Below are 12,500 nucleotides of genomic sequence, written 5' to 3' on the forward strand. Positions count from 1 at the left end.
AGGGGCTATAAAACCAAGATATAATACAATCTTCTATTGAAAAATGGAATTTAACCTAAGCTAGATGGTATCATCTAAAAAAGTTGAGAATGGGAGCAAGATAAAATGAACATGACTATAAATGTTAGCTTTCATTCTACTCATCTTCCTTTTCTGCTTATGTATTGGTTAGCTGTTGGTGCATAACCACCAATTACCACAAAACTGCAGCTTCAAAGAACATTTACTATCTCATAGTTTCTTTGAGTAAGAAATTTGGGAGCAACTTAGCTGAATGGTGTTCCTTAAGTACAGTTCCTCTCGTTGTGAGGACCCATGAACTGAACAGACAAATTATCTGCCCCATACACAACCAAAATACAATGGTAGGACAGGCAGAGGATAACTGTTATAAAACTTCTGGTTCAGAATAAGAGAAAATGGAGTCACTGATCCAAAGTAATTCTGTAATCAAGGTGGGAACACGTTAGAAGTTCCTTGAATATGGGAATAATTCTCCATAGCTCTTGGCTCTGCCCTTTGAGATTTTGGTTCTATTTCTGAGTTATCTTTCTGTTTTATGAAAGGAAGTCCATGTTTACATGTAAAATGTTTTTCAACCTGCTTCTTGCCGGTAAAATTCTGGGGATCCAAGGGGCCGCTCCTCAGACTGGTAATATTTCTACCAATTAACTCTTTCGAAAACTTTGTGGGTCTCTTGGAAATCTTACTGGGATTCACACTCTGTTAGACAAAAAGCACAGTCACAATTCTGAGACAAACTCTTCTCTACTTTAAATTTCTGCTGAGGACACCCTTAATCTGCTTTAAGCCCTCTTACTTTGATTGAAAGGTTCTCTGAGGCTCACATTACATCTTTCTGAGGTTTTAACAAAGGATTTTATAGTCACACCACTGGCTTCATCTTTAGACAAACCTATTCTGAGAGTGCCCAGGATATGATCTTTGCCTGGAAGCCATTTCCTAATTTTAGCATAGTTTGACATATTGAGAGGATGAGAATTTTCCAAACCACCAAGTCCTGGTTCTTTTTGTTTGCTTAGGAGCCCTTCCTGAGCCTATTTCTCCCATCCACTGCTTTACCATAACCAGAAGTAGTACATTTTCTACTTCACTTATTACTACAGGTGACAGTGTTGCTAAACTTTCTGTTACTATATAACAGTGATTTCCTTTCTTTCAGTTTCCAATATGGTGTTCTTCATTTTCATTTAAGACCTCATCAGCAGTCTCCTCAAAGGCTTAACTTTAAGCTTCTATCTACTGTCCCCAAGTTCAAATTATATGCCACATTTTGAAGTATTTGTTATGGCAGCACCACATTATTATGGGTAGCAAAATCTCTATTAGTAACCAATTACCCCAAACCTAGAGGCTTAAAGTGAAATTTGTTATTTTACAGTTTCTGTAGGTCATGCATTCAGGAATAGCTTAATGAGGTGGTTCCACCCCACAGTCCCTAGGGAAGTTACAGTTAAAACATCAACCATGACTGCAGTCATCTGATGGCTCATTTGGGGGTGAATGACTTGCATCCAAGATGGCTCATTAACATGTTTATTGTCACAAAACTTCAGTTCCTCACCACAAGCACATCTCCATAGAGTTGCTTGAGTGTCCCCATGACATGGCAGTTGGCATCCTCCAGTACAGGGGATCTAAGAGAGCCAGAAAGAAGCTGCAATACCTTTTATGGTCTACCTTTGGAAGTCATACTCTTGTCATTTCTACCATATACTCCTTATTAAAAAACAACCCAGTAAGTATAGCGCCCACTCAAGGGGAGGAGAATAAGATTCCACCAAAAGGAATATAATTTAAGAATCTATTTTTAAAACACCACAGTAAGTAAAAACCAAGAACTAAAACTTGATATAAAAATTGCTCTTAGTGAAATTACACTTACATGGAAGCCTATTTTAGAGTCTCTAGTGACAATGCACATTTTCTATTTTATTATGAAAATAAATACCAAGCAAGTGCTTCAGTGTATAATGAAGCTAAAATATAAATAACTCTTTTAGGTGTGTGTGTGTACGTGTGTGTGTGTGTGTGGGACAGAGAGAGAGAGAGAGAGAGAGAGAGAGAGAGAGAGTGTGTGTGTGTGTGTGTGTGTGTGTGTGTGTGTAACCTGTTGGACTGGGGGCAGTGGAGAGACCTTACTATGAAGCAGAGATCCCAAGGAGCTAAAAACAGATTAACTACTTGTTGCTTTGGTTATACAATAATTCTCTTTACTAGCCATTGATGGCAATATGCACAAAGTCTTGCAAACAATTAAGTCCTGTAAAAGTTTTTCCTCTATACAGTGCTATATATAGAAATGAAGTAAAACCAAAGCAGAATGTTAAAAGATTCTTTTTAAAGTTGAATTTTAACCAAATTTACTCTCTTCACAGGGAGCAATTCAGAAAATGTTTCCCCATTTCCAGCTCCATATTCTCATTGATACCAGAACAGAACTTTAGGAAACACTTAACTATAAAAAGTATACTTATTTTGCATTTTATTATTTATTTCTTATACCTAATTAACTGAAACTGAGTTTTTAAAATAATAATTAACCATCAAGAAAATAAATTCATATATTATTAAATGTATAATAAATATATATTAAATGTATAATAAATATATATTAAATATAAAATTAAATTATTAAAATAGATTCATATATTAAAACACAAATAAGAACTCTTAAATGTACAATAAGAACTCTTAAATGTACAAATAAGAACTCTTAAATGTACAATAAGGATAATGGGTTAGGATACATCTATTGAAAACAAATTAGATAGACACAAAAAAGATTAAAAATTGTAAACTTGAAAAAACATTTAAGGTCACAAAATATCATTATGTATTTAAGTGAAAAAAAAAGCTACAGAATAATGATATCATAGTAACACATGTGTACCCATTTATTTGTCCAGAAAAAAACTCAGAGGCTATATTTAAAAATACGTATGGGACTTCCCTGGTGGTCCAGTGGCTAAGACTCTGTGCTCCCAATGCAGGGGGCCCGGGTTCGATCCCTGGGCAGGGAACTAGATCCCACATGCTGCAACTAAGACTTTGCATGCCGCAACTAAAGATCCCATGTGCCGCAACTAAAGATCCTGCATGCAGCAACGAAGATCCTACACGTGGCAACACAGATCTTGCGTGCTGCAGCTAAGACCTGAAGCAACCAAATAAATAAATAAATATTTTAAAAAATATGTATGATGGCTATCATGGATGGTAGCATATCTATGTTTTATTTTTTGAACTTTACTATATTTCTCAAATTTTCAGAAATAAAAACCATTTTTATTTTCTGATTATAAATGTACATAAAACATTTTGCCATGTCCTTTAGGTGATGACTATTTTTACAATAATATGAATAATTGATTATTAATACAAGGTATACATATAAATTTGGGTTCTTTCACTATTCTCCTAAAAGTATTAATACTTTCGGAAATTAAAAGTACTAAAAAGAAAGCCATATAGCTCAGAATCCCACAATCCAAAAGTAACAAATTTAACATTTTAGCTGAGTAACAATGGGTGACAACACCATATAATTATCTGTTTTTACTACTCAATACACTGCAAGTAAATTAATAATAAAATTTTTAGTGGTCGCATGACAAAGATACCTTAATTAATTCAACAATTTCCATTCCATTTAGATAGCTTATTTTTTATTATCAATATTTCATACGCACATCCCCAAAAATCTGTGTATACAAATTTTTTGTGTATCTCTATTTCCTTAAATTGATTCACTGGATTAACAGGTATGAATATTTCTTTTTTTTTTAAAGATTTTTTTTTTTAATGTGGACCAATTTTAAAGCCTTTATTGAATTTGTTACCATACTGCTTCTGCTTTATGTTTTGGCTTTTTGGCCACAAGGTATGTGGGATCTTAGCTCCCCGACCAGGGATCAAACCTGAAACATTGGAAGGGAAAGTCTTAACCATTGGACCACCAGGGAAGTCCTGTTTCCCTTTTTAAGGCTTTTAAATACATTATTACCAAACTGTTTTCTAAAAAGAATCTACCAATCTATATTTTCTAGCAGAGCATCAATCTGTCAACCTCATGGAAAGACACAGTCTGGGGTAATAGTAATTTTTAAATCTTTGATAATTTCATAACTAATAAATGTTAATTTATACTACCTGCTGATTACTAGTGATATAAAACAGAAGGGTGTCCATATGCTTATTCATAATTTGAAATTACTTTTCTACGAATTTTTAATACAAGTACCTTGCCTATGCGGTGGGGTATCTGTGATGGTTAATTTTATGTCAACTTGGCTAGGCGATGGTGGCAAGTGGTTTGGTCAAACACCAGTCTAACTATTGTGAATGTAATTTTCATATGTGACTAACATCTAAATCAGAGACTCAGAGTAAAGGAGATTATCCTCCATAAAGTGGGTGGACTCATTCTGGAAAGACTTAAAGAAAAGACTGACGTCCCCCAAGGAGGAAGGAAGTCTGCCTTGAGACTGCCTTCTGACTCAAGAGCAAAACATCAACTCCTGCCAGAACTTCTGGGATGCCTGCCTACCTGCTTACTCTGTGAATTTCGGACTGGCCAGTTCCCACAGTCACATGAGTCAATTCCTTAAACAAACAAACCGAACAAAACCAAGTCCTCTTTACACATATTAATAAATACATACATATATATGTATGTGTGTATATATATATATATATATATATATATATATATATATACACATACACACATTCTATTGGTTCTGTTTCCCTGTATTTCCTGACAAATACAGTGACCAGAAATTTCTTAAGAATTTATATGAATTGTTTATTTATTAAGGCTAGTGATTTCCTCCACAACCTTTATGTCTAGAAATTCCTTTTAATCCAAACTACTTACTTGTAAGTTGTCTTCTGCTCCTTCAGTTTCATTTTTAAGTGCTGGGCATCCTAAGAAAACGGGTAAAAGTTAATTAAGCATAGAATTTTTGTTTTAGATTTTAGTATTGCTGACTCATTGATAATACCACTATGATACTGTAGAAGACTAATCAGAGATCATTCTGGACTGCCTGGCAACCAGTCAGATGTTGGTCACTCATACTTGCCCCTCTGTTAGACAGAGAATAAAGCAATTGTTTTCCTCTTCTACAGGTAAATTTCCAGTTACTTACTTAAAGAGGTGTTTTCTGTGAAAGTACGCTATCTCTGGCAAGCCCTGCCTCTGATTTCTCTCAAATACTGAAACTGCCAGGAAAAGTATATGCACCACACTCTTCTGGTGTTTAGGTAATACCCACGTGATTTATTCAATTTTTCTAAGTACTCTGACCCAGGAAACAGTATTTAGTACCCCCAACTAGGATTTTAGTAGCTTTAATAAGGCAAAAAAATGAGCCTTAATCCACTGTTGATAGTCAATAGCCAATTGTTGCTATTGACTTTTGTGTACCAATGCCTCTATGTAAGTTTTCATGGCGTTCAAGAATGCCTTTAGTTCCAATAAATTAATAAGGAAGGATTTACCTTAGCAAAGTATTCTGACTTTATGCTACCCTTGAGACATAGCTATCATGGAGATGAAGAGAAAGCTGCCCTATGGAAAGGGTGCATAGTTTATTCTTACTGTCATGGGAGGCTAAGTAAGAAAATGGGATTGCTGAAAACCTATACAGTGGCTGATAATAATGCTAACCAGTATGTTTTCAAAAATGTTCAAGAACAATGAGACAGGCTGAGTACTGTAGCCTATTCTACCTGGTTAGGTGTTTGTAAGCTTCTCATTAATTTTCTTTTAAAAGGTTAAACCCAATCTATCTGATTCTAGTGACAGAAGTATGTTCCTATGGGGGTATGAATGTGGGCATAAAAGTATTCATAACTAAATATTCCAGCAACCATGGATAATGATTTTCTTTTTAAACCACTGGTTCTTCAACACTAACAAAATATTAGAATTAACTGGGAAACTTTAAAAAAAATTATACTGATGCCAGAACACAGTCTCAAACCAATAATGTCAGAATCTCTGAGGGGTGAGGCATTGGGCATCATAAATTTTTTTATTTTTAAGTTTCTTGCAGTGGTTTGAGCACGACAACTACTACTCGAGAATCTGAAGATCCATACTCATCTTGCCCCTCCCTAAATTCATGATATATAATCATCTGACAATTCCTCACCACATTTGAAATGAACAGGAACTTAAAAAAAAAAAAAGGAATGCCTCAGCACCACTCTCCAGGCAGTTTGATTCAAGTGAGCTGGAGTGGGGACCAATTATGCTGTTTCAAAAGGCTCCCAGGTGATTCAAATGTGCAGGGAACAATGAGAACACTGATATAGGAAGAATTTATGGGTTCTTGTACTAAAAATGAGTGCTATCATTTCATGGAATTTTTTTCTGAATCAGAAATCAAAGATTGTTTGTTTACCAAATTCTAGTCTTTTAAAGTAGTTAAATACATTATTTAACTTCAGTTTCACCCACTTAGCAATACATATTTGTACTAAGCATTTCCACGTTCTTGCCTATGGTTTGTCTCGTAATTAGTTTATTTCTTCTGATTTTCCTACTAAAATGCCATCTTCAAAATATATGAGTCACAATGTTGTCAACACATTTTCATTCAGTTATGTTGTACAAGAAGGTTATTTCTACTAATAGAGATAATGTTTCTTCTTAATTAGAAAAGCAAATCAAATCTTAGTTATGACTTCTTTGGGGGAAAGAAATGGGTTTTAACGTGATTTCTTTTTGTTTAATTAAGCACAGGCCAGTCTTACATGTAAATATTCTTTCTCCCTTTAAAACCTGCAAGCTTTAGAGTTAATGATCTTAACAGATTGGTAAGATATACAAAGGGATAGATTGGGTTGAGGTCTCTGCCAATCCTTATTAATGAAATCAGATAAAGCAGTAAGGAAGGTTTTGCCACAGAATAACTGGAGTTGACATATATTTGATTATTACAAATTTTCTCTTTATAATTACCAAAACAAGGATATGAGTAACATACTCACGAAGGATTTTCAAAGTTCTACCTGACTGCTGCCCTCTTCTTTGAGCTCTTATTTTTAAAACTTTCAAATTATCTGAAGTGTGCTCTTGATGGGCTCTTCAAGATAATACATGTAACTGGTATATACTGTGATGTGACAAACATAAAACAGATTAAGCAGCCCATTATTTTATCTTCACCTACAGTCAGCTTTCAAAGCCTAATCTCATATCACAAAAGCTGACTTGCTTGAAGTCACTTCTACTACATATAACTGATAAACAAATTAAGAAAAGAGTCAAAATAACCTACCTTGAGAAATATCCTCTATAGCTCTTCGAATGCCTCTATCAAAAGCCCTAGCATCAGCAGGACTTTGAAAGGTAAGACCAAATTTCTTGTCATCAATCTTCCAGTGGTGAAATGTTGGAGTGACCTTATTGTAAATGAGGTCTTTTTTAAGCATACATTCCAAAACCACCTGCCAAAAGTTAAATGCCAAAATTACTATACATATATCAAATGCATCTAATGTAGCTCTTAAATACAAAGGTAGGTGAGAAAAGAGCTGTTATATTTTAATAAAAGCACTCCCAACCCATTAATACAGAGGTCTTGCTACTTAATCTACTCACAAAGTCACTCAATACAGAAATTAAGATGGGATTAAAGAAGATTCTGGGAAGATGGCAGGAGGCAAGAAGCACCAGGAATCTGTCTCCCTACCTAGACAAAACTGACTGGCAGAATCTGTCTGCTGTGACTATGTTAGAACTCTATAGAGTCTGTTGAAAGCTTTTAACTTCCAGGGAAGACATGGACAGTAAATTGCAGTTAATTTTGTCTATTTCAGGTAGTAGCACAGTAGTAGCACCTCCTTCATCCCAACTCCCAGCCATAGGGCAGGGAGCCCTGCACGTGCAAATTACAGAAGCCATGGTAGGTAAAAAGGACCTTATCCTCCAAGTATCAGGGATCGGTGCTCTCATCACTAATTGCTGCTTCTGATCACAGAGGTGCAGACAAGGAGGAGGGTAGCCATTTGCCACTGTTGTATCGTCCCTCATTGTTGCAAGTTCCTCTGCATCAGAATGAAGTGACTTCCAAGGTATTTAAAAAGCCAGCTCCCTTTTTTATCTGTCATTTACCACTTTTTCCCATGATGGGAGCCAGACACTGAAGACTAGGACATTCAAAAATAACTACATATACAGGAAGAATTAGAAAGTGACTATGCATATCCAGGGAAAGGCTCATCAGAAAAGACATGAAAAAACCTTAAATTTACACCTCAGGCTGATCCTTGGCACAGAGACAACCTACAACAATCAAAAAAAACAAAAACAAAAAACAATAACAAAAATTAGGAAACTCCAAGGAAGGGAATAATCTGATTTCCATATTACCATATTCCAAGTTACCATATTATGATTTAAATGTCCAGTGTTCAACAGAAAAATCCCAAAGCATTCAAAGATTCTCCATATCTTATTTAGTTCTTTGAGCATCTTTACAACAGTTTTTTTTAATAAGTCTTTGTCTAATGATCTGCTGTTGGGTCTCTTCTGGGACATTTTCTGTTGATTTCTTTTTGTTTCCCTCAGTAGGTCATATAGCAAAGTATGACATAAAACAATGTATGAACAAAATGGAAATAACAATAAAGAGGTAGAAAATCTAAAAAGAAACTAAGAAATTCTGAAGCTGAAAAGTAAATAACTAAAATGAAAACTCCAATTAGAGGGATTCAAAAGCAGATTTGAGTAGGCACAAAAAATAAACAGTGAACTGGAAGATAGGACAACAGAAATTAGAGTCTGAGGAGCAGAAAGGAAAAAGACTGAAGAAACACAAACAGAGTCTAAGAGACCTACGGGCAGCATCAAGAGGACCAACATACACATCGTGGGAACTAGAAGAACAAGAAAGGGGCAGAGAGAATATGTGAAGAAAGAATGGTTGAAAACTCCCCAAATTTTATGAAAGTCATGAACATAAACATCCAAGAAGCTCAACAAACTTTGAATAAGATGAACTCAACAGGCCACACAGAGACACAAAGATTCTTCAAATTAGCAAGAGAGAAGTGAATTATCACATATAAGGAATCCTCAATAAGAACGTCAGCAGATTTCTCTTCAGAAATTTTTGAGGCTAGAAGATAGTGGGTGGACATATTCAAAGTGCTGAAAGAAAAAGCTGTCAACCAAGAATTCTATATTTGGCAAAAATATCCTTCAAAAGTAACGAAGAAATTAAGCCATTTCCAGATAAACAAAAGCTAAGGGAGTTTGTTTCCACTAGATCTGCCCTGCAAAAAATGCAAAAGGGAGACCTACACGGTGAAATAAAATGACATAAGAAAGTAAATTTAAGCCATATAAAGAAATAAAGGTAAATACAACAGCAATTATAAAAGCAATATTTTTAACATTGGTTTGAAACTCCATTTTATGTTTTCTATAAAATTTGAGAGACTATTACATTTAAAGAAAACAATGAATTATTAGTGTAAAAGCTAAGTATTGCTGTAACTGTGGTGTATAACTCCAAATATTGTTTTCTACAAAATTTGAGAGACTAATAAATTTAAAAGAAGTATTAATTTATGTTTCTGGGCAAACAGTGTATAAAGATGTAATTTATCAACAAATGAAAGGGGTGAGGTCAAAGCTGTAAAGAAACAGTTTTTGTACGTTATTGAAGTTAAGCTAGTTTAAATCCCAATTAGAGTGTTATAACTTTAGGATGTTAAGTGCAACCTCCATGGTAACCACAAAGAAAATAGCTATAGAATATAAATAAAAGGAAATTAGAAAGGAATTTAAACATTTTGTTACGATCAACTAAACACAAAGGAAGATACGAATGCAGGAAATGAGGGAGAAAAGGCTACTAGGGACATACAAAGACAGCAAAATCACAGAAGTCCCTCCTTATCAGCAATTACTTTAAACGTAAATGGATTTAACTGTCCAACCAAATGACAGAGATTGGCAGAGCAAATAAAAGCACGACCAAAGACACAAACAGGTTGAAAGTGAAAGGATGGAAAAAAACATTCCATGCAAAGAGCAACCAAAAGGGATCAGGGGTGGCTATACTAATATCAGACAAAATAGACTTTAAATAAAAAAGTACATTATAATAAAAATATTATATATTAATAAATGGTTCAATAGGGCAAAAAGATACAACAATAAACATTTAGGTACTTAGTAACAGACCATCAAAATATATAAAGCAAAAATTGACACAACTGAAGGGAGAAACACAGTTCTACAGTAATAGTTGGAGATGTCAATACCTCACTCACATAATCAACAGAAGAACCAGACAGAATATAAAGATATAGAGAATTTAACATAGTAAACCAACTAGACCAAACAGACATATACAAAACACTCTACTTAGCAACAGAACACACATTTTTCTGAAGTGCACATGGGATATTTTTCAGGACAGACCATGTTAGGCCACAAATTAATCTCAATATAATAAAAAATATGGGTACCATACAAAGTATCTTTGGCCACAATAAGATGAAATTAAAAATCAATAACAAAAGGACAACTGGAAAATTTTTAAAATTTTGGGAATTAACCAACTGATCAAAGAAGAAATCACAAGGGAAATTACAAAATACTTAGAGAGCGAAAACACAACATATCAAAACTTATAGCACACAGTGAAAGCAGTACTAAGGGGAAAATTTAGAAACACCTGCATTAAAAAAAAAAAGAAAGAAAAATCTTAAATCAACAACATAACTTTACAATTTAAGGAACTAGAAAAGAAGAACGAACTAAACTCAAACCTAGCAGAAGAAAGGAAATAATAATGATGAGGGCAGAAACAAATTAGAGAACAGAAAAATAATAGAGAAAATCAATGAATCCAACACTTGGTTCTTCAAAAAGATTTTAATAAGTCCTTTAGCTAGAAGGACTAAGAAGATGCAAATTGACACAAATTATAAAAATCAGAAATGAAAGTGGAGACATTACCATCAATTCTACAGAAATAAAAAGCATTATAAGAGAGTACTATGAACAATTGTACACCAACAAGTCAGATAACCTAGATTTAACAGACAAATTACTAGAAACATAAAACAGACCAAGACTAAATCAGAAATAAATAGAAAATTTGAATAGATATATAGCTAGTAAGTAGACTGGATCAGTAATTAAATGTCTCTCAATAAAGAAAAACCCTGGACCTGATGGCTTCACTGGTGAATTATATCAAACATTTAAAGAACTAATACCAATACTTCAAACTTTCCCAAAAGTCTGAAGGAGTAAACACTTCCTAACTCATTCTATGAGGACAGCATTGTGCTGATACCAAAGCCAAAGACATTACAAGAAAACTATGTATCAATATCCTTTATGAATACTGATGCAAAAAATCCTCAACAAATGAATGCAAGGATGGTTTAAACACATGAAAACTGATCAATGTAATATCCTACTTGAACAGAAAAAAGGGGAAAAAAATCCACATGATCATCGCAATTGATGCAGAAAAAGCACTTAACAAAATTCAACATCTTTTCATGATAAAAATACCTAACAAGAACTAGAAGGAAACTACCTCAACATATTTGACAACAGTGCCAAGACCATTCAGTGGAAGAAAGGAAAGTCTTTTCAACAAATGGTACTGGGAAACTGGATGTGCACAGGCAAAAGAATGAAGTTGGACCCTTATCTAACACCACAGGCAATAATTAACTCAAAATGTATCAAGGACCCTAAGAAGACCTAAAACGATAAAACTCCTAGAAGAAAACATAGGGCAAAAAATGTCATATGTCAATGTCAATGTCATTTCATGACATTGGATTTAGCAATGTTTTATTGGATATGACACCAAAGGCACAGGTAACAAAAGAAAAAATAATGGTGCACTACTAATCACTTCTTCCCAACTCCACATGCAGTGACGTTACATTGACTGAAAACTACCACGGTGGGAGTATGTTAAGCTATAAAGCATTTCCTCTCTCCAATCCCCCCGCCCTCCCCCACCAAAAGCTGATTGTTAAATTTTACCAGCCTGTCACTGAATATCTGTGATAGTTAAGTCTTGTTATTCTGAAATAAGTAACAAAGAAGGTAACAAAATAATGTCCTGCTTGCTTACAGGCAAAGTGTGTTAGCACCTGGCATTTAACAAAGATTTAACTATCTGTTGCAACAACCATTTTGCAATAATACTAATAAAATTCATAATTATATTAGGTTTTGGAATTCAAGAAGTTAAAATTGGCATTATGGATTACTGCAACATATTTACTGTATTCATAAACAGTGGGAAAGAGATATGTATTTTAGAAGACTGCTAAATTGCAATTGTTAAAAAAGAGAAGGACATAAAAAAATGGAGTTTGGTCCTACAGTCATTATTACATGAAAATGTCACTAAATTAATCTTTAATACATGAAAATATTGCTGAATTAGCTCCTCTCTGAAACTTCCCAAAGTTGTTTT

General features: G+C 34.2%; 1 protein-coding gene across 2 annotated transcripts in view; it reads right to left on the minus strand.

Moving 5' to 3' along the window:
• The window catches only part of SPRED1 (sprouty related EVH1 domain containing 1), a 126,278-nt gene that overhangs the window by 47,272 nt on the left and 66,506 nt on the right, over positions 1 to 12,500 (minus strand). For both annotated transcript variants that reach the window (XM_033435835.2, XM_004274017.3), the window contains exons 3-4: positions 7,314 to 7,482; positions 4,901 to 4,950 (exon numbers count right to left, since the gene is read on the minus strand). In XM_033435835.2, the coding sequence (XP_033291726.1) occupies positions 4,901 to 4,950; positions 7,314 to 7,482 (219 nt within the window). The remainder of the gene's footprint in view (positions 1 to 4,900; positions 4,951 to 7,313; positions 7,483 to 12,500) is intronic.

Source organism: Orcinus orca, chromosome 2 (assembly GCF_937001465.1).
Source record: "Orcinus orca chromosome 2, mOrcOrc1.1, whole genome shotgun sequence".
Classification (NCBI taxonomy): Eukaryota; Metazoa; Chordata; class Mammalia; order Artiodactyla; family Delphinidae; genus Orcinus; species Orcinus orca.